Genomic DNA, 24,577 nt, shown 5'->3' on the forward strand with positions numbered 1-24,577 from the left:
ATCACTGGATTATTATGGTTGATGTATTAGGATGTAATGAGTGCAGCTCATTGTTTTTATATACTGTTGTGTGATTTAATCTATAAAAATACAGCAAATCTTATGAGATAATCACATGTTTTGTCTCCATGTGAAAATCAACCGGCTGTCAGATAAATAATGTAGTAAAAAAGTACAACATTGAATAGTAGAGCTGAAGTATAAAGTATAGCCAGTTATTAAAACACTCAACATACTTGGGTAGCCTGAGCCAGTGTACTGATTTTTGGCCATTAAAATACATTACACTGCCTGCAGGGACACTTCAGGAACTTCAATAAAAAAAAAATGCGTTTGAATTTGATTATTTTTTAAGAATAAAACTGTAACAGACTTTTTTTTTTTTGTCCTCTTTCAAAGTTTGCGTAAAACCACACAACACTCTTATTTCCAAAGGGAGGCGCGGCTACAGAGGACAGGAATATCTGAATTACGATCCGCCCTCTGGGAGAAAAAAAAAAAAAAAAAAAAACAGACTGATTGACACCCAGAGGAACCCTGGAGGAGAAAGAAAGGATATCAGCGCCTTTACTTTGAAACTTCGCACTCCTGGACGCGGCCATGCGCTGGAAAAGTGAAGTAAAAGTAGAGTGCTGCGTTGTCAGCGAGGATGAGAGCGGATCTGTGCTGTCCAACGATGAGGTGAGTGACCGCGATTCAACGCAGACGCGCGTTGCGGAGCAGCAGGTCGAGGTGGGAGTCGGGGATTAAACATTAATCGAAATTGCTTTGCCAATTAAATCAAAGTGGGTCTCAGTCTGTCATTACAGCCGGCCGTCCACACGCTGGCAGCTCAGTATTTTCACAATTTGAAGAAATGTCGAAGAAAATTACCAGTCCCTGAATTCTGCAATTAAAACTCAAGTAGTTAATGAGACCTCTTCACCTTTTGGTTGCCCCGGTTAGACGTTTGTGGCGAACTTAGCCTTTTTAATTGCTGTTATTAAAAAAATCAATCCCCCCCCCACCCCCCAGAGACCTAGAGCTGTGTTTTGTGATTGACACGCGAAATTGGTGGGGTTTAACCGCGGCGCGCACGCGTGTGCGTCGAGCAGTCGCTGAATGACAAATGCAGATCTCAAGAACATAATGCACATAGGATAAGTATTGGTTCAAGTGTTGTCTGTTTTTGTAAGTAATGACTATCCTTCTCTTTTAAAATGTCATTTTGGTAATCGCCCGGCGTTGTCATGGTGAAAAGTGAAAGGCATGATATTTATGGGAAGGAGAGGGGGGGCATTTAAGGCAGCTGTTGCAGTCTGACAGACCTGCATCCTCTTCATCCCGCCGTAGCTGCTCGTCATGTGTGAAGATTGCAAAGGAGACGGAGAGCCGCTAGGCAAATGCACTGAGGACAGGAGGGACATCATGGTAGGAGTGAAATGTTGCTGCTGACTCTTGATTTACTGAAAACGACCCCAGAGGTCATTTTTGACGGGAAAAGTTTGAAATATTTGGGATTGTGGGTAGGCTGCTGAGGGAAATGTCACGACTAAAAAAGGCGTTCTGTGTGAAGGCAGCTCTTAAAACAAACTTTCCTTTTAGTTGATGAGGGAGCATGTGTCACTTCTTTTTAATTTTTCTGTTTTTCAAATAACTATTCTATGGCTGCTAACGTCATTCTGCCAAGTCACAGGCGCAAAGCACACACCATTTTCAGTGAGAGTGAAGTTTTGAGGGGTTATTATTTTTTTTGGCCGTTTTTCTTTAGGTTGGCGGCAGTAACAGGTGAAGTGAGTCCTGATATGTTATGTGAGCCGTGCCGTGCCGTGCTGTAGCTGTGGGCTAGATACGTTCCTGTGCGTAATTTTCTAACCGCGGGTTTGATCCCTTCAGGGCGCGCCGGTGGAAGTTTTGGATGAAGACGCGTCGTCGCTGCAGGCGATGGCATCTGCGCCTCTGTTTGGCAGAGCTGTGTGTGCGAGCTGCAACGAGGAAATCGTGGATAAATATTTATTAAAGGTGAACACTGACAGCTCTTTTTTTTTGTACCTACAAGTTTGTTTTTTTGAAGGCTGTCCTTCATGTCACTGGATTACTTTTTTCTGACTTTTTCCCTCGTTTGTATGTGTGTGGCTTTGAGGCTCACGCCTCAAAGCCTCAAAGCCTGTGGCTTTGACACATCAGCTGATTGACTTTTGCCAAATCTATCCCGTCTCTGCTTTAGGTTAACGACCTGTGCTGGCATGTGCGTTGTCTCTCCTGCAGCGTGTGCCAGACTTCACTTGGCAGCCACACGAGTTGTTACATCAAAGAAAAAGAGGTTTTCTGCAAACTGGATTACTTCAGGTATGCGCATCGGGTTTTAATGGTGCTGCTCTAACGAATACCGAAGCTACCGAAACGAAACTGTTGAAGAAAAATACCAAGATATGAACCGCTTAATAATTACACGGGATTTCAAATTTGTTAAATAAAAATAACAACGACAACAACAATCATAATAATAGTTGCGGGACTTAACATTTCTACTTACTTTGGCTGGAGATTTATTTAATTTGAATTCTCATTATTTACACTAATAATGGCCAATGCAGGAATCGTTAATCAATTGTTCCAAATTAAAGCGATTTTGTGTGTAACAAAAAATGATCATGGTCATTTTGCTTGGAAAACATTAAATTCTTGCATATTTGGCCTAAAAAAAATCAAGTTATCGAGTTAAATCATGGCTCCAGTGATTAATCCTCTTAAAAAAAAAAAAAAAAAAGACAACCGTGTCCAGTGTCGCAGCCTTTAAATGCCCCTGGGCCGGTTTGTATGTGTGTTTGATTTGCTCACCGTGACCTTCCCCTGCAGAAGATACGGCACCTGGTGCGCTTGCTGCGGCCGGAACATCCACTCCACAGACTGGGTCCGCCGGGCCAAGGGCAACGTGTACCACCTGGCCTGCTTCGCCTGCTTCTCCTGCAAGAGGCAGCTGTCCACCGGGGAGGAGTTCGCTCTGGTGGAGGAGAAGGTGCTCTGCAGGGTCCACTACGACTGCATGCTGGACAACCTGAAGCGGGCTGTGGAGAAAGGTGAGAGCCGGCAGATGGTCCCTGAGGGCAGGGACCCGGTCCTTACCTACTTTAAGCCTATACAGCACTTCCTACAGGGTGGAACAGTAGCTTACTTTCCTGTACAGATCTTTTACATTTTCCCAGAAAAATACAACATGTCCATTGTCTTTAAAAACAGAAGAAAATCATCATGTATCTAACACAAATATTAACAACTCAGTGGTCCCTTCACTTCCAGCTCCTGAAAGAGGATTATTGATAATAGATAATAATATCTATATGGTAATTACTTAAAGCTCTAAACTGAATTAAAAGAGGGTTTCCAGCTTGTACATCATGTCCTGAGAATAGTAAGTAATCTATTTGAAAGTAAAGTGATCTTGTCCCATTTACTATGGTTTAAAGATGGTTATTGCATGCTGCTATTTTTTATCCAACAGGTTTGAAATACTGTAAGATGTTTCAATGTGAAACTCTGCTCTTGCTGCAGGAAACAGTGTTAACATGGAGGGGGCTGTGCCCACTGAACAGGAGATCAACCAGCCCAAACCCTCCAAGAGAGCACGGACCAGCTTCACTGCCGACCAGCTGCAGGTGAACCTCCATCATCTCATCTAACAGACAGATCGATAAATAATAGATAATTAAACTCTGCAGGGGTCTCCATAATGGACTGTATTTAAGGAAAGTTAATGAAAACATGATTAAAGGGTAAAATTAAAATTAGGTGTTGATTTCAATAAGGTAGAAAGGCACAACAAAAGGAAGGTTGGTTTTTGAATTATACCTTTGTACTGTTTTTTCCCCTTTAATAATAATAATAATAATAATGATAATTATAATAATAATAATAATAATAATGTGGATTGTGTACAGTACTATAATTTTAATTCTGTGAACTATCCAGTTAAAGCAATAATACATGAATAACATTAAAGCCACCCATAATTACCCAAAATGCTTATGTTTTCTGTTGCTTTATATAATCTTATAAACATGACAACAAAATAAGCTTGTCTGTTATTTAGCTGTTTTTTTTTTTTTACCTCTGAACATGCAGGTGATGCAGGCCCAGTTCGCTCACGACAACAATCCAGATGCCCAGACGCTGCAGAAACTGGCGGAGCAGACGGGCCTCAGTCGAAGAGTCATACAGGTCAGTAAGGGACCGTGATGAAGACAGATGATGGGACTTACAGTGTGGTCCTACTACTTAGTACACGAAGCAAGGGTTAAAACTCAACACTAATGAGGTACATTTGCATAATACTGGTGACACATTTAGAAAACCAAAAGGGAAAAACATCAATTACACCATTAAATGCACCACTACATGCTTTCAAATAACATGTTTATGTGTGACATTTTAAATAAATTCGAGGTTCAGTCCGAGGCTCAAACTAACTTATGTCGATGCTTGCATGTGAATTGATTATTGTACATTTCTGGTTGATGTAATGCTAGTTTTAAATTCTTTCCATTATGCTGCATAAAGTAATCTGTAACAGTGCATTATAAGCTGATCGTACATTTTCAATTGTGTGTAAAATAGCCATCGACAAATGATGCAGCTGATAAGTAACTGTCATAAAGTACAATGTTTTCTTCTGAAATGCAGAGATGCACAGGAACAGAATCGCATACCATAGAAATACACATGTAAAGTACAAATAATACCTGGAAATTTACAGTAAATGTACTCAGGTATAGATCTCAATTTTATTTTTACCTTTTGGCAGTGCTGGAAAGTAACTGTCTTCCAGCAAAGACAGCAGGATTTAGAATAATTCAACCAAAAATGCACATAAATATGTGCTCAGAGTAACAAAAGTGTGTAATGTAGATAGATGATTATGTGAAGAGTTACAATTAAACTAATGATTAAGTGTGTAAAGTTCTTTAGCTGTTTCCAGCACTGCAGTCCAGTCATACAGCTTTCAATCCTGTATTTATGCCAGATTCAAGTTAGCTTATCTAGTTTACAAGCCAACATAAACACCCCATCTTTGTGCTTGTGACTTTCAAATATAAAAAGGTGTTTGTCCTGTTGACTCAGGTCTGGTTCCAGAACTGCAGAGCACGCCACAAGAAGCACGTGAGCCCCAACCACACTTCCAGCACCCCCATGACCTCAATGCAGCCCAGCCGCTTGTCCCAGCCCACCCCGACCCCCGAGGAGCTGCAGTACACAGCGTACGGAGGCCCGGAGGGGTCCATGCTCTCTGCACTACACTCCTTCATAGACAGTGAGCACTGGCCTTTTCACAATATTTTATGTTAAATCTGTTTACAAAGTTTACTATACTTCACTACTTACAATTAAAACTATATGTCAAGTTCCTATTTCAACATTCAAAATACTTTATACTTTATTTATTTTTTTTATTTTTATTTATCTCAGGTGAGTATCGTTTCACATATGAAATGAAGAGGTTAATTTCTTGTTTTTACATGCGATTTTACTTTTCTGAAATCCAAATAAAATCTTAAATGTGTTTCATGTTATATACTAAAAAAAAAGTCACAAATTGATTTATTTAAATGAATACATAAAACACTTCATTTTCAGAAATTATGTATAATTCGTATCATTAAATTATTTATTGTTTATCTAAATGTAACTTTATCATATGTATTTCAGCTAACGAGAGGCAGTAAGAAAGGTTGCTCATCATCTCCATCTTTATTCGTGTTAGTTGTTGAACCTTCAGCTCAGAAAATTTAATCAACAGAAGAAGTTAGTGGCATAAATGTAGCCAAAGACAAATATGAGGTCAGTTTATTTGCTGATGATTTGATGTTATATTTAAGTAGCATTAAAAAATTGCCTACAGAGGAAAAGGAGATCATAGATTATTTTTTACATATGATAAACATGAAAAAGATTAGTTTTAATTGGAAAACAAGATGAGATTTTTAGGTTGGTATAAAGCAAGCTAAGAAACCTAAAGCAACCTATAAAGTAAATATATAGACTTGACCATGAACTTAATTAGATAAATGACACGATTTCAATAAGTCAAATTTCAAATAATCATGATTTTTTTTATATTGATCTAAATAATCTCTAACAATCTTTATCAACCTAAAACAAAAGAAGTTTAAAGATTTTCTTTTTTTTTTTTTTACAAATGTCTTAATTTAAATAATTCTATATGTAGCTTTTTTATATATATGTAAACTGTACTGACTCCAGTGGTCTCTCTGTTTGTGTGCCCACAGTACACTCTCCTCCATCCATGTTTCAACCACTGCTGCCAGCCCACACCATGACCTCCCTGCCCGTATCTCATGCCTGAGCTACACACACACACACACACACACACACACACACACACACACACACACACACACACACACACACACACCAGCCTCAGTCTTTACCAGCAATGGTCTGTCATTAGCAGCTGAACCATAGAGCCTTTTCCTTTCCTTGAATCGCCAGTAATTCATTACAAGTTGGTATTCTTTGAACACTCCCTGTTGATCATATTATGGATGACTATAATTTACAGTCCCTACTGTACTGTATAATGTGGACATGGACAGGTCTCATTGTACCTCATTGGATTGTGACATATGACATTAGAGATTTATATTTGTTTGTGTAGTTGGTGACAGTTTGTCCGTGCTACTCTAAGTGAAAGCCACCGGAATCAAAATGTCAACTCATTATGAAGGTGAACTTGAAATTGTTTGTTGTTTGAATATTGCAGTTTAATTTATTGATTGTACGTGAAGTCTGTTTTGAAAATAAATGTCTACTTTCACAAACCTGGGAGGTGAATGAATGAATGAATGAAAGCATGGTGTGGTGTTTAAACCTCAGTGTGCATATTCGGAATTTGGGAGTAAGTAAAAAACAGTTTATTGATAAAAATAGAAGTAACAAAACACATCTATATTTGAATGATGAACACACTCATGCAATATATTCTGTTAAAAAAAACATGCAACTTTAACTGTATAAATAAATATATGACAGACATTTATACTATCAGCTTTTTCACAATAAATAAAAGAGTTTGGGCAGGTTTGATCACTGCATCATCAGAGTTCAACTTTTGAGGGTTTGCAGTAAGAAAAGAGACGCACACACACTCTGGTGAGGAGAGAGGTTACTTGTGTCTACTTGTTGACTGTGGTTGACCAAAAAAATCCAATTTCCAGACGTGGAGGGAGGGAGAGGCACATAAAAACAGTTTTTACCTCTCTTATCAGATCTTAGGTATTCACCCTCATGGGAATGAAACCAAACCTGAGCTGTATGCACATAAAGGCACAAAATACAACCAGGAGTATAGCAGTCAGTCAGTATAAAAAAAAGGAATGACAACATGCTACAGGCGTAGTATGCCACACAGAGCACTACATGCATGAGTTCTCTCCTTTCTGATACACAAGCAGAGTTGTTGTGCTTTTATTGAATCGTTACATTGAGCGTGTCGCGGCGTGTTCGGCTCAAACGGGTGCAGAAGGTGTGTGAGTCTGGCAGTGTTGTCGCTCTGAGGCACCATGAGGGCAGGTTCTCAGGTTGAACTAACGTTGCACAAAGGCTCACAAGCATGAGTCACATCTCAAAGATCTACAATGTGAGCATCATCCCAAATGATGCATAAATCCATTTAGGGGAAAGAAGATCTCACCCGACGTTTGATGAAATATGACGACACAGCGTGTGGAACTGCCAACGGCCGTGTTATTTCACCAGTCAACTTACTGTACGAACAAATCTGGTGACACCCAAACCTGTGAATAACCAATAAACACACAAATCTACAAAACTGCATTTTCCACATTACTGGCTTACCGGTAATCATTCAAACTGATCTGACATCAGTTGTTTCACAAAAGCATAGAGCATAGAGAGATGTGCTTATACTCCAGGAATCAATGCAAAATAGTTTAGAGTTTTAAAAAAAACTTAATCTGACAAGTAAGTATTTAACTAATACCTTAATAACTCAATAATAATATGTGGGACCAGCCCCACTCTGGATCAACAAAATGACCCATAGTAACGATTGAACACTGTTCCAAACAAGGTTCATAACCCTGATAAGACATGTCGGTCTTATGTTTTGTTCAATAATCTACAGAAGTGAGGTGATACTCCACCAAGGATCTATCTCATTGGTGGCAAAGACTGACCCACTGTGGGGTAGAAGCGCCATCCCTTCGCACAGAACAGGGGTAATTTCTCAAAGCTCTCCAGCAGCTCAGAGAAACTTCTCTGCTGTACATCTACGTATTCTCTCCGTTAGAGACGCTTATTCTGTCGGAGCAGCTGAATACGCAGCTTCTGCGTGAAGCTTGTGCTTTTAGGTGTAAATGTTTGTTCGTTGTTGCTTTCGTTTGTCACAGTTTGACCGAAGAAAGCGACAAACAAAAGAATCATATTTGGACATATTCTGATGAGGATGGAAAGCACATGTTCATCTGTACAGAGTCAACAGAAGAGTAGTGGACACTTTACAGCCACCATTAAAACTCTCAGCAGGGGACTCTTTAATACTAATAAGATAAATTTTGGGGCGAGTGCAGCTGATCAAGAGTCACACATACAGCCAGTGGCCAATGTATTAGGTGCAGCTAGCTACAATTAATGATAATTCAACAGTCCTGCAGTGAGTCCTCCTTTTGCGAAGGTTATAATGTTTGGTTTTTGTTTTAGAGACATGTAGATTCAACTGTGTGGTCATTTTGGAGGGTGTAGTTTGTGGTGCTGTTAAAACTGCACTGCATTATACAGAGAGGTGTTTCTGTTATGTAGCCTTCCCTGATTGATATAGTTGGGATGGATAAAATAATAGGAAGACCCAGAACAGTACAACACTGTGCAGTTCAACAGCACCACATAGTATGTCCTCCAAAATGGCCACACAGTTGAACCTACGCCTCTTTAAAACAAAAACTGGACATAATAAGTTTCATGTAGGGAGGATTTATTGTAGGGATGTTGTATTAGACTTCATTAATTTAAGCTATGTGTACCTAATAAACTGGTCACTGAGTAACTGCATGTTTTTGGCAGTTGGACACACAGGGACAATAAACCTGTGACTGTGGCTATGCGACGTTCACAGAACATCCTTCTACTTCGTCTTTATATATATATATATATATATATATATATATATATATATATATATATATATATGCAGCTGTGAGGTGCAATTAGACACTCAATGGGGCAATTAAAAAACATTTAACTGCCGTGCCACTTTGACCTTGACAATTAAATAGCAAAACAATGGAAACTCAGTGGCAATTTGTTTCTCAGTGAGACAATACCAGGTCAAAAACTGAGACACAATACACAGATGAAAGAGCACCATCAAGTGGGGAAGACTGGCAACTACAAGAGAATAAGAGCAAACACTGTTTACCACAATCTCAATAAAGAAATATATCACTTGTTCCAATAGGAACTTACTGTGTAGAGCGACTGTGGCTGTAAAACATATATAACAACATATTTCAGTTATGACATTTTTTAAAATATCTATAATAACATGGTGTGACTTTGTACACCATTCTATAGAAATACCTTTTCTGGACTCGGTCCATAAATTATAACCCTGTGGATGAATCTAGTTGTTAGATTTTTATAAATCAACAATTTGTCCATTATAGGGCAAAATACTTATTGCCACTTGGCAAGTACCATGCTTTGGTAAATGCTCTTCACCCTCTCCTGCCCCCACCTTTTGTCTCTTCTCTATGTGCTTGCCGTCTTGATGTTCTGTTTGTTGAGGATGCTTCTCAAGGTGTGGTTCATGTAGAAGGGCCGCTCTGGTGAGCCGTTGTTCACCTCCAGATCCCACACTAGGAGGCAGCACGAGCAATATGTTAAAAACTAAGATCACCACACAGAGAATCACTCATCAAGTCAAAGATATTACTGATCATCTTGAATTTGAATCTACAACCAGAAGCAAGGTACTTTGGAAATGCACTGGACAATACTTAAACCATTTATGTTTATTCCAAAAAATGATTCACATTTTCATTTGATTTCATTGATAAAAAAAATTCTCCTATACAAAAAGAACACAGAATAACCTCCAGACAGATGAGTGTATTATACTTAGTATTAAAACAGCACTACATCTGAACCATCCAATAAAAAATTTACCAAAAATGGCTTTGACATCCTTTTATAAACTGTATCGCAAAAGGTTCCTGGTGTTAGGTCTAAAACCACAGAGTAAGAGGAACAATTTTTTTTTTTTTTCACAACTAGGCACATAAACTAGTGGCTGCATTCAGAAGTTTCCTGAAAACTGTCAGGTTCTATTAAAGTTTGGAGCAAAAATCATAAAATGTCTTTTTGAAGTCTTGACCTCCCACAAAGTCTCTGTCTGGTTTACAGTACATCTATGACCATGATGGAAACTTTGAAATGATTGTAACCTTTTTAAACGATGTAAAATAAGAGAAACCTGTTTTGCTAAGTGCAGAGTTACATATTTTTGGATCTGCGTGTTTGTGTTAGTATAAATACGGTGGATCAAAGCAACCTATAAAACCAATGGTAAACATCAACAGCCAGCAAAATAATCATGCTAGACAGAGGAAATAAATCACATGGTTCTTTTCCCATATGTGAAAGTGCATACACTTTTACACTAGAAGACCAAAGTGCGACAACGGGGTGCCCCATAAGTCCACCACTTTTTCATGGTGATACCTTATGCCATAGTCCATCAGTGGCATCTGTACATTTTAAGGTCCTCATGTTTGTTTGGGTCAAAATGCTCCTATCATATTCATCTCAGCCTGTGCGTCCGTTCTGCGAGTTGAAACGTACCCTCTCAGTAAGGCAGAGGTCAGCAGAGAATACAGACAAGAAAAAAAGAAAAAAAAAGAAAGAACGTAAGCGTGGCAGAAGAAAAGGCAAGTATCTGAGTTGGCTCAAGAGAGGAAGTAAACAGAGGTCTCTTTCTAGTCCCCCATGCCTTTTCTGTGAGGAACCGAAGTAAAAGCATGTCCTATCATGTCCAGGCCATCCCTGACCAGGCTGGGATGCATCCAGTTTAGAAGTTTAGCCCTACAGTACTTGCTCTCAAACGTCCAGACCCCCTCACATACAGCAGATATGGAGAAGTGGGTGAGAGAGTCAGCAGTTCAGTAAAACGGCCGTGCATCGCTCAGGAGGCAGCGCATAATTTGGCCCCCTCCTCTCCTTTGCGTAGGATCTTGTGCAGGCCAGGAGACATGTAGTAGGGCCTGGAGGAAGAACCATCGTTCCTCTCCAGGTCTTCACCTGAGACCAGGTCCCGGCACAGGAGAGGAGCAGCAGGAAATAGCAGACAGCGCACAGAGTGACGGTCAGTAGGAGGAGAAAGGAAAGGAAAGACTTAGTAGAGATAAATACTCAAAAAGGTCATGCAGGAATTAAAGTGAGCTGAACGAGAAAGAATCAGTGTCAGTTATTATTTAGAGGCAGTCAAGAGGGAAAGAGTTCATTCAACTGTTGACATTTAATCTTTAATCACAATAGCAGTGCTCAGTACAAGTAGTCATAGTCTCACACTGTGTCATGAAAAGTACTTAAAAAAAACACCATACTTACAAAAGCACAGGAACAACGTATCCACGCACATGGCATAGACGTTAAAAAAGCCATGTGCAATCATGTAGGATCCAAATATCACCGTCTGGAAGAATTAACGGCTACGTCAGTAGGATATACTGGCAACATTTATTGTGCACCAAACACATCAAGAATATGAACCACTAAGTCATAAAACCTTCACCCATCTATTGTCTACACAGCTTATCCTGTATAGACAAGTGTTGTGGGGCTGGAACCACCGCGCAGACCCATAAATCCTTCAACAAAACTAATTAGCTGGTGCAACCTAACCAGAATAACCGGAGTCTGGAATATCTGTTCAGGCAGCAGTTTAACACCTTTCCACAACTGAGACTGTGCTTTGGGCATCTATGTCACACATTGCATCCCTCACACTTTACACCAGCATGTGTGTGTTCTCTCTGCTCTGGAGACAGGTGAGGTCATAGAAATGGCGTTATGATGGCAGGAAAATAGATAAGATCCCGTTGCCTGGGCCTGCCTGTAGGTTTCATTGCAAAAACGTGACAAATGTAAAGGAATGAGGGAAGCTATATGAAAAAAACTTTAGCTGTATATTCTATGAGTAAAACAGTGATGGACAGTCTTTAATCTCTATAATTATCTAAGCAAAACGCAACTACAAGAGGCACTTCACCTAAAGGTACTGACTGAGCCAGACATAAAGTGGAAGAGATTAATTATATCCAATGAGTTCAAACTGTATTAACAGGAAGGTTTAGAACAAATACTCCAATTCAGGCTATAAACATAAGGAACTTATTTCGGGCTCAGTTGTTATTGGTGGTACAATTACTCAATTCTATTTCCTTACCAGAAGGGGTACCCAGTAGTAATTTAGGGATGGCACCTCTTCTTGAATGACAGGTATTTTACGTTGGAAGAAGAAAAATGCTAGAACACCTGGAAAACATAAAAAAAAAAAAACACTGAAACAAAGTGCAGCAATATACATAAAAAATATATTCATTAAAGAAAATTGATTCCCTAAAAATGTATTATATCACATTTATGTTATTTACATATATTCAAAAGTACCAGAAAGAGTGAGAATAGAGAGAACAGCACATCAACAGAGCAACTAACATAGTTACAAGCATGAATTCCTGATTTCTTGTCGACCAAACATAAATACAAAAGAGTGGCTCAAACAATTTACAGTAATAACGATTGTTTTACAACAGGGGGCTCCAAAGAGCTTCTAATTGGTTTGAGGGGAAACGTACATGTTGTGGTACATTCAGATGAATTAATCTTTCATAAATCAAACCTAAGGACTAATAGCACAACATTTTGGGGTTTCTTAAGGGTAACTACAGGATTATTTGCATTTATGTTTAAATTAAGATCCCATAAATTGAACTGAGTCTAAGGCCTTCTAAAAGTGAGTGTAAGAAATATACAAAGACCAGAAGACTACGCACGCAACAGTAAATTTAAACGTATTATAACGCAAAGTGAAAATTCAGACTGTGCACGGCAAAATAAATGGGAGCGAGATGATTTATCAAGGTTTTAAAATTCAGGACAATATTTCATCCGGTCTCTTCTGCCATTGTTCGTCTATGCTACTGCTTGTGTCACTTCACAGACTGCGGTTGACATGAAACTCACCGACACTTCCTGAAATAAGCAGTTTTCCCAAGAAGAGCAGAAAATCTGTCACCTTGTCCAGGACAGCCACCCTACAGAGGAGGCAGAGAAAAACCAGAGTGGAGGAGGAACACAAACATGAGAGAAGTGGAGAAGGCAAAGTCATGCACTGAGACACAGACTGAGGAGAGATCTGTGAGTACACACACCATTAAATACATGATGGTGAGTGTGCTAACAAGGAAGGATGTGCAGCTGCTTGAAACACACATTTCTTGGTTGTTTCACTGAGTTGCATACAGTAAATCCACAAATGTTTGGACTGTTGTTTTTGAGCCAAAGCATGGCATGTTGAATGAGTGAAAAATTGAAATATTTAACTTTATAGTACGATCAGCAGCATTGAGAGTGTGTCTCAGCAGCAAGTAATCTGTACTCTGACCCTTTCTAGACAGGTGGATCCAACACAGTTCTTACCGAATAACATTCCTCATTAAGAGGAAGAAAGCATCCTTGGAGGAGGTGCAGAAGTTCTTCCCATATATTGCTATCTGTTGGTAGGAAAAAAATTAACAGTGCTTGCTAAAGAATATTTAAGCATGGAGACACAAACCAGGTCAATCAACAACTGAACTGCTAACACATACCTGCAGTATATCAACCCAAACTGTTGGCAAAGCAGCTGTTTCTTAACTCACCATAATGTACGCATTCCTGTTTATAAACTTGATGAAATGTTCCAGGCACCAGAAGCAGCATTTGAGGCAGCAAATCAGGAATCGAGCACATGCATTTTGAGAATCTGGGGAAACATAATCAATCATTATCATCATCCCATAATCTTATAATCCTTAAACTGTGTAATTGTAGGAAGATGAGTTTTTAGAGTTACAGCTCACCTTTCACTTTGTGATCCAGGTACTCGAGAACAACTCGGACCATCTGCACCACCGCGAGGATCAGAGAACCCAAGGCTAGAGAACCTGTGTGGTAGCTGTGACACAAGAAACCACATGGAATAACAGACATTTGAACATTTAAATGGAAATTTTAGATTCAATAGATGCTTGTAATAGGAAATCCCTTATTTCGATTCTCTTATTTATGAGACATTCAACTCTAAATCTAGTATTTTATGACGCACAACCTCTCTGTCCATACCGTATGGCTCTGCTAAAAGAGGAGTAGAGGGGGCAGGCAGGGATGTCGTTTGGCTTCTTCAGGGCCCAATAGTAGGATGCGAAGGCCCCAGCCAGGGTGCACTGGCCCAGTGCGATGGTAAAGTTGACCAGCCAAAGGAACACAAACAGGTTACACAGATGGAGGACTAAGATATAGCGGTGGTACACGCTCTCCCCACCGTAGAAGGCAAACAGGCATTGTGAGCCGGGGCACACTTTGGTAATATTGGTCTGACTGAAGGTCTGAAAGAAAGCAGAAAGAGTGATGTGATGAGATATTTACTTGAATATTTCGTACACTTAATTCATAAAGGCAAATTAACTATTACAAATTATACATTTTTTTCTTCTTGGCTTTTTCCAACACTGTGCTTTACATGTTAATGAATCGTTTCCCAGTATTTGGCTTTGAGGTAATCCTGCATTGATTAAAAGTTGTGTCACACACATAGCATATAAATCCTTTTAGACACAGTGCCTTACACAAACCAGGGAGGGCAGACAGGCTGATAAATTACATCTGTCAAATAAGCGTTCATAGCTGTCAGCCACTAATATGAACTCTATTCACATTAGAGCATTGGAGATTGATTCTAATGGTTCTCATGCAGAACTCAGTACCAGCTACCAGAATTTACATATAGGCAATAGTAAGAAGCTATTACATTCACTTTGATTGATTACAGTAGGGAGAGTGATGGAGGATTGACCAAGAAATCACAGAGCAAAAGTTACACAGTTATGAAAGCAAAGAATCACTGATATTATTATTTTTCTGAAAACAAAGTAATATTTCTGCAGCATATGCACTTCATTGTGCCAGCGAGTGGGGGACTAACCTTTGGATTGCATGTGAGGTTGGCGTACACGCATTTATCATCAGTAGGTGTGACCTTGTAGACTGCATTACCAGATGATGCTAAGAAGCTGAGGGCAAAAGAGTTAAGGATAACACAAAAGGGAAAATTCCTCAACACAACAATCACTGATTGCTGATAAAATATAGCCTATTTTGTTTCAATATGGAATTGAATTGCTCGTTACAGAAAGTCACCCAGGCATTACAGTGGCAGGTCAATGTAAAATGAAGAGCCGAGACATGAGACACAACAACACTAGCACATTTCCATGCTGCTCTTGCTTTTAAAAAACATAAAAGAGCAAGCGAAAGAGGCACTATCCATTTTCAATAACTATATCAACTACATCCCTTTACTTTTCCGGACCAGCAGACAGAAGGATACACTGCTATGACGGCCCAGTAAGCGATGCAGATGGCCAGAAGGAAAAAGGTGATGATAGGGTAGAAGAGAGTGGACATGATGTAACCGATGGCCCTTGAAACAAGAAAGATCAAACTTCTTTTTACACTGTGTTGTACGTATGAAAAAACGAACCCAATTTATTTTCAAGGACTCAGAACAGAGCTTTTATCCTTACTCACTTGCTTCCCTCTTTCAGTAGCGCAATAGCGATCCGCAGCCTCATCCTCAGAAATATCAGCATGACCACAATGATGACCTCAATCACAGAAAGTGAGATCACTACAAAACAAATAACGTGTTTCATTATTAGTCGGTCCACATACAACAAACATTCTTTAACAGGTCACTTTGGCATTCAAGTGTAAGGTTAAAGGTGTGGTAGTGGATGACAACATACTGAAGATGAGCCATGTTTGGCTGAGCTGAAGGTAAATGCTGAAGTCCGTGTGGAAGCCGATATCAGAGATGGTGACATTAGTGCCTGGCTTCCCACTCAGGGCACTGTACTCCCAGTAGCAGTGCCAGATACCTGAGAGACACAGGCAGAGCGAGAATGAGAGCCAGGAAAAGAAACAAGGTAAGACAAATCTAAATCTGCCACACTTTTCCGTAACAACAGAGCTGCTCACGGCAAGACAACGAAATAGTGAGAATGCCAAATGTAAAAAACATTTCCAACATGTGTATTAAGTATACAGGGGCCACTGGCAATGTGGGTACCTTTCTATGGTGCACACTCACCGTAGCCGACCGCAGTGATGAAACCAAAGATAATGAGCCACAGGAGCACACCAGCAGTGTAGCGCAGCAGCAGGATAAAGAGCAGACTGACCACCATGGTTATCACCAGACCACTGCAACAACACATACACAAAAATACATACTGGGAACTGACCCCTATTTGACTGGTAAGGAAATGAATTTAGGCTAAAATTATTTACTAAGATGTTCTGTAAATAGGAAGTTATCAAGTGCTATTTCACTCGCCTGCTCAGGACAAGAGGAATTATTTCAATGTAAAAGTTACAGGATCTAATTGGTTTCATTATTAATTTCACAGATGGGCCAGAGCATTTTCTGTACCCACAGAGGAGCACGTAATTCATACAGAGAAGTGAAAACATGGAAATCACCAAAAGCCACAGCCATTCTTACATGAGGATCCAATCCCAGGAATTTGCATAATCCTCAAAGATCTTCATGCCAACTTCTTTGGCATTTAGCAGACTGGCGATACCTCTGCGAGGGAATAGCAAGGTGAGATGGGAAAAAGTGGGAAAGAGAAGAGGTGACAAAAAGGGGATTTAATAAAGACACAGAGGGAGACTACAGCAGCTTTGCGTTATTGCTTGTAATAGTTTACTTACTAGGCCTTCTCAAAAGCATTTTGACCCTCTATTTGCTATTTGTTCTCACCGTCAAACAAAAGATGAATAGAGTTTCAAAATGCTTTTGATATTCTCAGCTATAAGACCCACTTATTGAGTTAGAAGGGGGCTGGAAAAAATACTGCAAGTCTTATATCAAAGAGCCACAAAACAGCATTAGTGTTACTGAAGCGCTATTGAGGAATAGTTCCTTCATAAAGGAGGTAAATAAATGGTATAGCAGCGTGTTACTGATTGTGATACAGAGTAGCACCAAGTGGAATAGCACATATTAATGGCTGTGTCAGATCAAGAGCCCATTGACTGCTGTTCACAGTGCAGTAACCAGTGTTTGATAACCAGTGAAAAGAAAAAAAAATGCTTAAAATGCTCATATGTTAAGCATTTGAACAGATGCAATATTAATTGCATTGGTTTTTGATCTGTTATTCCCCCAAATTCCTCTTTATTCAAAACTGTGTTTTAGGTCTATCTACTGTATATCTATAAATCTATATCTATATGTCTAGAAGTCTATCTATAAATAATAACTTACCCTTTCCCTGGTGGTTGGCAAAGACAAAATCTCAACCAAAGACAAATTATTCAGCATAAAATCAAAACATATTTCTTGCCGAATTCCATCAACATAAAAGATCGCTAGTGATAAAAATCAAAAAATAGACTTTGACGCGTAATGACTTTTAACACTTGCATGGGGTAAATTAAATATTAAAGTGAGGCCCAGGCAAGCAAAAGCTCCACTTGCCTGCAAAGTCATGACTGCAAAGATTGACTGCAGACAAACTGACCTACGAGTCTTCTGTACAGACAGAAGACAAGGGAACACTGCTGTGGGACAAACAGAACACAGAAAGAGCTTCTGAAAACAACCTTTTAATGGAGAGCTCTAATTCAGCTTGCTAAAGGTCAGTGAAACCCTGTCCAAAGGCAAAGAGTTTGGATCATATCCAGCACCGTTACACAAATTGTGTTCATATCTGGATTAAGGAGGCAAACCTAATGACCACCAGGGGGCAACACATCACTCTCTATCTTAATGGACACACTGTTCACAGACACTCACAGTCAATTAGATGAGTTAGATGTACTGAGGTTGATATATGCCACAGTTATATTAATCTGTCTTAATTCCTGTCTACCGTTGCAGGTGGTGGGATGCAGGAACAGATTCTTCATGATGAAGAGCACGAGTGGGGGGGTTAGTCTACTCAAAGCTACTGGCTACAGCAAAGGCAAGTTAAAGGGGTGAAATAAATCACTTGTGAGACCTTTCCACTCCTTGCTGCATGGCGGTTACTTGGCTACAAAAAGAAAAGCATTTAAGCACATTTTATTTTTCATGAAATTCAGGGCAAACAAAAGTCGTTTACAGCAAACAGAAAATCATGTATGTTCACATTATCAGCTCACTGTCTTTAATACATGATTTCTTTGCTCATCCAATGTTTGCTATCTCAGCCAATTTACATGTTGATGGGGTAGATTTACAAAGCAGCTGTTGTAGGCTTGTAGGCACCCCTGAAGTTCTACGACTGAACTTGCGGTTAAGCTGCATTTTCATGCAAAAAACATGCACATGACTTTGAATGTGGTTGGACACATTCCTGGGCAACGCCAGCGACACGCCCACTTTGTCCTACCCTGTAATATCTGTCCAGAACTCTCTGGGTGCAGAGGTGGCAGCCCTATTGACAGTATAACAGTTTGAAAACACTTCATGTTACAGGGCAAATTATTCATGCACCTTCTTTTACTACAGCAAGAATGCCAGTTTTCAGTCTAACGTATGTGACTTCTCTATCTGCTGCACTGAGCTGGTTGAACATCAAGGATAAAGGGTGATGTTGCAAGAAGGCAGATCTTACTTGGCTGCATCTTTGAGGTCGCTGACAGATCTCTTGTTGTTGTCACCGTCTTTGAAGAGGGTCTCATTGGCTACAGTTAAAATTCCATTTCTTGTAATGAAATCCGGGAAGCACCGCTGAAGGACTGAATCACATTGTTGACCATTTTTTTTGTAGTTAGTGGCTTGGCAAACAAATAACAAGCAGATGTGTGTTACTGTTCTTACAGTTATTCAGATTCACTTACAAGGTCTGCTTGGCACGATCATCGATGGGCAGTCCTCGTCTCGTATGACTTCTGTGACTGACTGAGAGGGGAATAAAGGAGACGATGATGAAAAAAATTGGGGAAAAAAAGAGATTTATCACTAACTATTCATTGAACAATGTATTTTTCATAGTGCGACATGGAGTGCGGGGCCTTTCAATCACTGGATCTCTGCTGCAATTCATGTAAAGGAAAACAATATATTTTTTTTTTCAAATTTCAAAAGTCAGGGCACTTCATTTTTTTACTTATTAAACACTATACATTATGGATTTCGCATATAAAAAAAACAAACATAAATTCACACTTCTAGTGAACCAAACACTAACCATCAGTCACATGAATAACATCAGTGTGATTTACAAAAATAAAATTAGTTCCTTCAACGTTTAATTCTAGTGTTTAAAGTGTTATAATATTCCTGAACAAGACCAAGAGGTTAGATGTGACAGAGTTGGACTGCCTGTTGTCTGATGTAACACTGTCATACTTGAGATGTGGTGGGAAGGGAAATCAATGATTCAGTTCAAACAGTATGACTGAGCTGTTAGGTGCTCCCACACACCACCTCACACTCTGGTTCTTAAACACCATCATGCTAACGTCACTGTTACTGAATTGCTGCCAGCCGACAGAACAGGGCTGGGATGTGCATCAGTGGCTGCCAGCTCACTTCTGCCTGTCTCACATGAGCGCTTCATTATAATGACCGTAAAGGTAAAACTGGTCAAACTTGAAAAATAATATTTGATCAAAAAGTGTGTCTACAAGATGAAGGTCTAAACTCTTGTGTTTTGCTTCCCATTGCTGCTCTTTTTGCCAGAATAAATTCTAAGGGGTTTACAAGCACATGCACAGTATCTGCCCGAAGGATGCAACAAACTGGAACTTAGTAGCAAAACACATGACCTGGTTTCCAAAACAATAGTGAGGTCAGACTCCATCTAGACAAGGCATGGGGTTCGATAAATATGCTTTCATCTAGTTTGCAAAAAGACAAAACCTCTAACCACTGTCTCTCACCTTACTGCCAATCTCGAAGCCCGGCTTGCAGAATTGCCTGTAATATTCCCAGTTTTTTGTATTCCACGCATCCAGGAGAGTGGCAAATCTGTCAGGGCACTTGGAGACACAGAGCTGCAGGAGGCAACACATCCTCTTAATGAGAGAGCCCATCAATCTTGCATAATCAAGCGTGGAGGACAAGTTGGAGAGGAACATACAGCAGTGCAAAAATGTGCAGCTAGAAGGGGCTCCATTCAGTCTCTTACCTGGGTTGTAGGGCACTGGAGGTTAATTAAAACTGCAGGATTGGCACATTTCAACATGTTGAAGTAGAATAATATGGCTTTGTTTCTGTGGAGACAAACGATGAAGACAATGTGAGGTGTCCCATTAAAAGAATTCAAAAAGGGTATGAAATCAGTCCATTACTGTGCAATGCTTTATCAGCAGGCATTTAAGCACACACACACACATACTACACACACAGTCAGACAGATAGGGAGAAAGTGCACTATGCAATAAGCCTTGCCATAATTAATCACAAACCATCTCCATGTATTGTGGCCGAAGCCTTTTGTGAGTGTACAGATAACAATGGAAAGCTAACAGACAAATTGAGGAACATAATTATTCCAGTGTTTAATACTTAAAGAAAGATATTCTTCCACTCACGCATGGGGGGTGTTCTGGTGGCCACAGAATTGACCGTGGCTGTCGGTTGGATAGACAACCTTCCTGGGGTCGCCATGGATCCAGGCTGAAAACATACCACAGCAGCTTTTAGCTCGAACTGCATGGATTGTAACACGTGTTAGACACGTACTCCTGAAACTGACAGCATTACCGCCGAGGTTCAACACATCACACTTCTTTCCAGACTCTCTGTGGTCCTAAATGACGCATGCAATCAACCTTGGAGTGTGTAAATCAGAGAGCTTCTCTAGTTTTTATGTAAAAGAGAAAATCATCAGCTACCTAAGGAGAAGCATTGCATTATTATTTAAGTGCAGCTGGATGAAAGAGGCTTCAGTATAAAATCAATAGGATTCCTCGGCTGCATGAATGCATCAGGCCAAGGCCATGTGTGTCTCTCTGTCTGCTAGCCAAGGATAAAAAAACACAATTAACAAGATAACAATAGAACTTTTTTTGGAGGATTGCATGTATGCATATTAATCAAGATGAAACTTCTACACACATAAACAACCGAACTAACAAACAAAAAATCAATCCAGTTTAATTTGTTTTTCTCTGTTTCTCTAGACGAGAGTAGCAGTAACACTGAAATTCAATTTACTTAATTTAGTTTCATTTGTCTACCCAACCTGAGCAGCACAATGTTATAGCCTTTCACCTTGCCAAGTCAATGAAGGATTGTGATGAACGGGAGACAGCACAACAAAGGCAGTCTACAAGTCTTTGACAGAACACGAATGATGAAACTAAAAGAATATGCAGAGAGAACACTAAGATCTTCAGGTGTCTGCAGACATGTCAGCGTCTATTTGAAGTCATATCCATTGTCATGGCTCTTGCTCTTTCTAAGTTATTGGTGAACAGTAAGTCCTTCCCATGCCCAGATTGAGATGTGACTCCACTGACAATGAGCTGGCAAAGGACGGCACTTTGCTGACAGCATTGGGATTTCATTTCCCCCAATTTGTGAGGTACACCATACATGTGAGTGAAAGAGGGAGAGAAGACATGAGCGGTCAGATGTGCTGGATAAAACGGGATATGTTTTTATATGAGAGAAGGTAAAGAAAAGTGTCAAAAAGGAGAAAAAGGGGGGGTATAATGCAAACTTGAAGGAAGGGGGGAGACAAATAAAGGGTGAAGGGGAAGATAGAAAGAAAAAGAGGGCGGATGAGGAGATTCACAACTGACTGAGACTGCATGGCCTCAGTCAGTTGCCGACAAAGTGGACTCTCTGTCACACTCGAATGAACTCAGTGGATTCAAGGAAATTTGAATGAACTGAGAGCCAGAGGGAATCAGTGGTCATCCAAACTCATCAGAGACACCAAAACACATTTACTATCACTATCACCTCCAGTCAAGAATCACACAGATTGAGCAATACAGGCTGCATGGGGTGGAGAAACTCCCACTTATTGAAAGAATAGCTCATTCTCTGGAGGAGCTGCATTTCTCAGCTCCCCCACACTTTTAACAATCGGACATTTTGTTGAATAAACCATCATGAAATTATGAATAAGTCAAACAAAAAATGAATAAATAAAATAAAAAAAACAGCTTGTTTTCGCCTTAAGTGTCAGTGTCATTCTGTGAAGAGGTGCAAGTCAATTTTGTTTGTGGTGAATTCAGATTTTGTCAAATTGTTGCCAGACAAAAACTCACAGTCAGACACATAAAGGTTGGACAACTACCCAAAAGTGAATCCCAAAACATCTCGATCGCCCCCTGGTGACTGGCCACAGTACAGGCCATGAACACCGCACTCTCTGTGTGAGTGGATGGGACATGGGACACTAAAAAAGAAAATCTATGCACATGTCAAAACAAATACTTTTCCCAAAGAAAGCTTCTGTCATTTTAGGTAGCTCGTATTACACCAATAATAATTTGTAATTTGAAGCTACAAAAAAAAAAGGTCGCCATGACTGACAGCTAATCCTAACCCTCTACCGAGTCAGGTGGGTGTATGGGCGGGACCTCGATACTGCAGCTCCAAAATGTATCGTATGTAATATTTTGGCCTCATGTCTGTAGAGTGGGAGTACGTGGATATGTGTTGTCCATCTTCCTATGGTCAGACACTTTGCACCGTTCCATTCAGCCCAGCCTGACATTTTGCTTCGTATCACCTGGCAGAAAAGGATAAGTGACCAATTCACACTTCCAGACCAGAACATATCACCACTGTTGTGCGTGTTCATGTTTGTGTGAGTGTGGATGCACACCATTATGAAACTTTGTGTGACGTAATCAGCAGCACACGTGCACCGCATGTGTCAGACTCACCCACGGTACCCAGAGCAATGTAGCCGAGGATGACAAGGATGAAGATAACGCAGCAAACCACATCAGTGCAGCTCCTGGGAAAACAAACAGGAGATGTGTGACACGGGAAACCAAGATTACAGCAGGAAAATAAGTTTATTTATGAATGGCTGCCTGTTAAATGCCTTTGCCCAGTGTCATGAGAAAACTCAGGCTGCTCTGGTAGATTGGTTTGCCTCATCTCAAGGAGAGAAAAGAATGTGTAGCGTGTGTTAAACCATTTCATTGTTGGTAGTCATGACATATAGCCGCTGCTGCAACTGAGCTTGAGCTCTATATCTGGGCGTAGTGCTTGCTACCAGGCATGACAAGGTGTCATCTGTATACCAGAGAGAAACTGTGGTAGAGCTCTACTGACTTTCTAATGAGACCCTGAATCCCCCCCTGAATTAACTGTCCCAAAGGCACAGACGCAGCTATTTGAAGACTGCCTCTCTCTCCACAGCAGCCTCAGTCGGCTTGTTTAAAGCAGCATCTCAGTCTCTCTCTCTCTCTGAGTCTTTCTTCTCGCTGTCTGTCTCCCGTAACAAGCTCTCTTTTCCTCCTTTCCGTCCTGAGTGAAGCTGTCAAACCAGCCCCTTCTTAGCCCTCTTTCAAAACTATTCAGACTATGAGTTCTGAGTCCAGCCTTGAATAAAGCCAAGTTCATCTGCTGTGCCTGGTAGTACCAAGCAAGGGACACATGTAGCCCCCCACCCCCAACACCATACGCCACACAAATTGACTTGAGACCCTCATCTCCCCCAGCTTTCAAACGTTCTCCTCTTTCATCCACGGGAGCAAAGTCAGTGTCAAAAGGAGGCCCGAGCTCAGCGATGTGACAGTGTTTTCTCTGTGTAGTTCTTAGAGGAGTGGAGTGTCTTCGTTTTGTATGCAGCATGGTTTCATGGTTCTATACAGGAGCCTCCAAACACTGTTGCATGATTAACTCGCTGACACGAGTGAGACTAGAGATGTGCACAGAGGATATCAGCCCATAGAAAGAGGGACAGAACAGCTTAAATAGCCATTTATTTATTTACACTGAGACACAAACAAGAATGAAACATAACTATTTCAACTGCATGCTCTTACATTTAGAGCCAGCGTTATAAGCTTGCCTTGCAAATTATGCTGGACCGTTTGCAAGCGCAATTAAGAGCTACTTTTTACAGTCCTGCATTAATAACTGCAGTAAAGCTCGCAATCTATGTTAACAGGCTGCTCTGGTAGATTGGTTTGCAATATACTGTAGAGGATTGGGAATCTTTTCTGTCCCAGCAGGGCTGCTAATACTCCTTGTTTCTCATTTCGGAGTGAGAGGACTCCATTATCACCACTCCTATCTGAATCACATTAAGATTTTAGATACCTCCAAATTCAA

General features: G+C 40.2%; 2 protein-coding genes across 2 annotated transcripts in view; one reads left to right on the forward strand and one right to left on the reverse strand.

Annotated features, from left to right (window-relative positions):
* The first annotated feature begins 586 nt into the window (after positions 1 to 586).
* Positions 587 to 6,775, forward strand: LOC139202385 (LIM/homeobox protein Lhx8). Its single transcript, XM_070831845.1, has 9 exons — positions 587 to 681; positions 1,333 to 1,410; positions 1,876 to 2,001; positions 2,207 to 2,328; positions 2,839 to 3,059; positions 3,532 to 3,635; positions 4,102 to 4,197; positions 5,098 to 5,287; positions 6,264 to 6,775. Exons 1-9 carry the CDS (start codon positions 601 to 603, stop codon positions 6,338 to 6,340), a joined length of 1,095 nt encoding a protein of 364 aa, XP_070687946.1. The 5' UTR covers positions 587 to 600; the 3' UTR covers positions 6,341 to 6,775.
* A 2,471-nt stretch (positions 6,776 to 9,246) lies between these two features.
* Positions 9,247 to 24,577, reverse strand: part of slc44a5b (solute carrier family 44 member 5b) — a 31,730-nt gene continuing 16,399 nt past the window's right edge. Inside the window, exons 3-22 of the mRNA XM_070831836.1 lie at positions 23,176 to 23,249; positions 20,863 to 20,947; positions 20,457 to 20,541; positions 20,209 to 20,322; positions 19,165 to 19,225; positions 18,939 to 19,062; positions 16,838 to 16,921; positions 16,424 to 16,536; positions 16,080 to 16,211; positions 15,862 to 15,961; positions 15,662 to 15,754; positions 15,257 to 15,344; positions 14,398 to 14,660; positions 14,136 to 14,230; positions 13,935 to 14,038; positions 13,714 to 13,787; positions 13,258 to 13,328; positions 12,458 to 12,546; positions 11,620 to 11,704; positions 9,247 to 9,869 (exon numbers count right to left, since the gene is read on the reverse strand). Coding sequence (XP_070687937.1) covers positions 9,763 to 9,869; positions 11,620 to 11,704; positions 12,458 to 12,546; positions 13,258 to 13,328; positions 13,714 to 13,787; positions 13,935 to 14,038; positions 14,136 to 14,230; positions 14,398 to 14,660; positions 15,257 to 15,344; positions 15,662 to 15,754; positions 15,862 to 15,961; positions 16,080 to 16,211; positions 16,424 to 16,536; positions 16,838 to 16,921; positions 18,939 to 19,062; positions 19,165 to 19,225; positions 20,209 to 20,322; positions 20,457 to 20,541; positions 20,863 to 20,947; positions 23,176 to 23,249 — 2,041 coding nt within the window. The 3' untranslated portion in view covers positions 9,247 to 9,762. The remainder of the gene's footprint in view (positions 9,870 to 11,619; positions 11,705 to 12,457; positions 12,547 to 13,257; positions 13,329 to 13,713; positions 13,788 to 13,934; positions 14,039 to 14,135; positions 14,231 to 14,397; positions 14,661 to 15,256; positions 15,345 to 15,661; positions 15,755 to 15,861; positions 15,962 to 16,079; positions 16,212 to 16,423; positions 16,537 to 16,837; positions 16,922 to 18,938; positions 19,063 to 19,164; positions 19,226 to 20,208; positions 20,323 to 20,456; positions 20,542 to 20,862; positions 20,948 to 23,175; positions 23,250 to 24,577) is intronic.

The sequence above is a fragment of the Pempheris klunzingeri genome, chromosome 6 (genome assembly GCF_042242105.1).
Source record: "Pempheris klunzingeri isolate RE-2024b chromosome 6, fPemKlu1.hap1, whole genome shotgun sequence".
Classification (NCBI taxonomy): Eukaryota; Metazoa; Chordata; class Actinopteri; order Acropomatiformes; family Pempheridae; genus Pempheris; species Pempheris klunzingeri.

Bases quoted from the DNA above. Each gene is read 5' to 3' on its own strand.
- LOC139202385 (XM_070831845.1), top strand. From the start codon at position 601: ATGCGCTGGAAAAGTGAAGTAAAAGTAGAGTGCTGCGTTGTCAGCGAG. The intron at 682-1,332 runs GTGAGTGACCGC...ATCCCGCCGTAG, and splicing joins CTGTGCTGTCCAACGATGAG to CTGCTCGTCATGTGTGAAGA. The intron at 3,060-3,531 runs GTGAGAGCCGGC...CTCTTGCTGCAG, and splicing joins GAAGCGGGCTGTGGAGAAAG to GAAACAGTGTTAACATGGAG.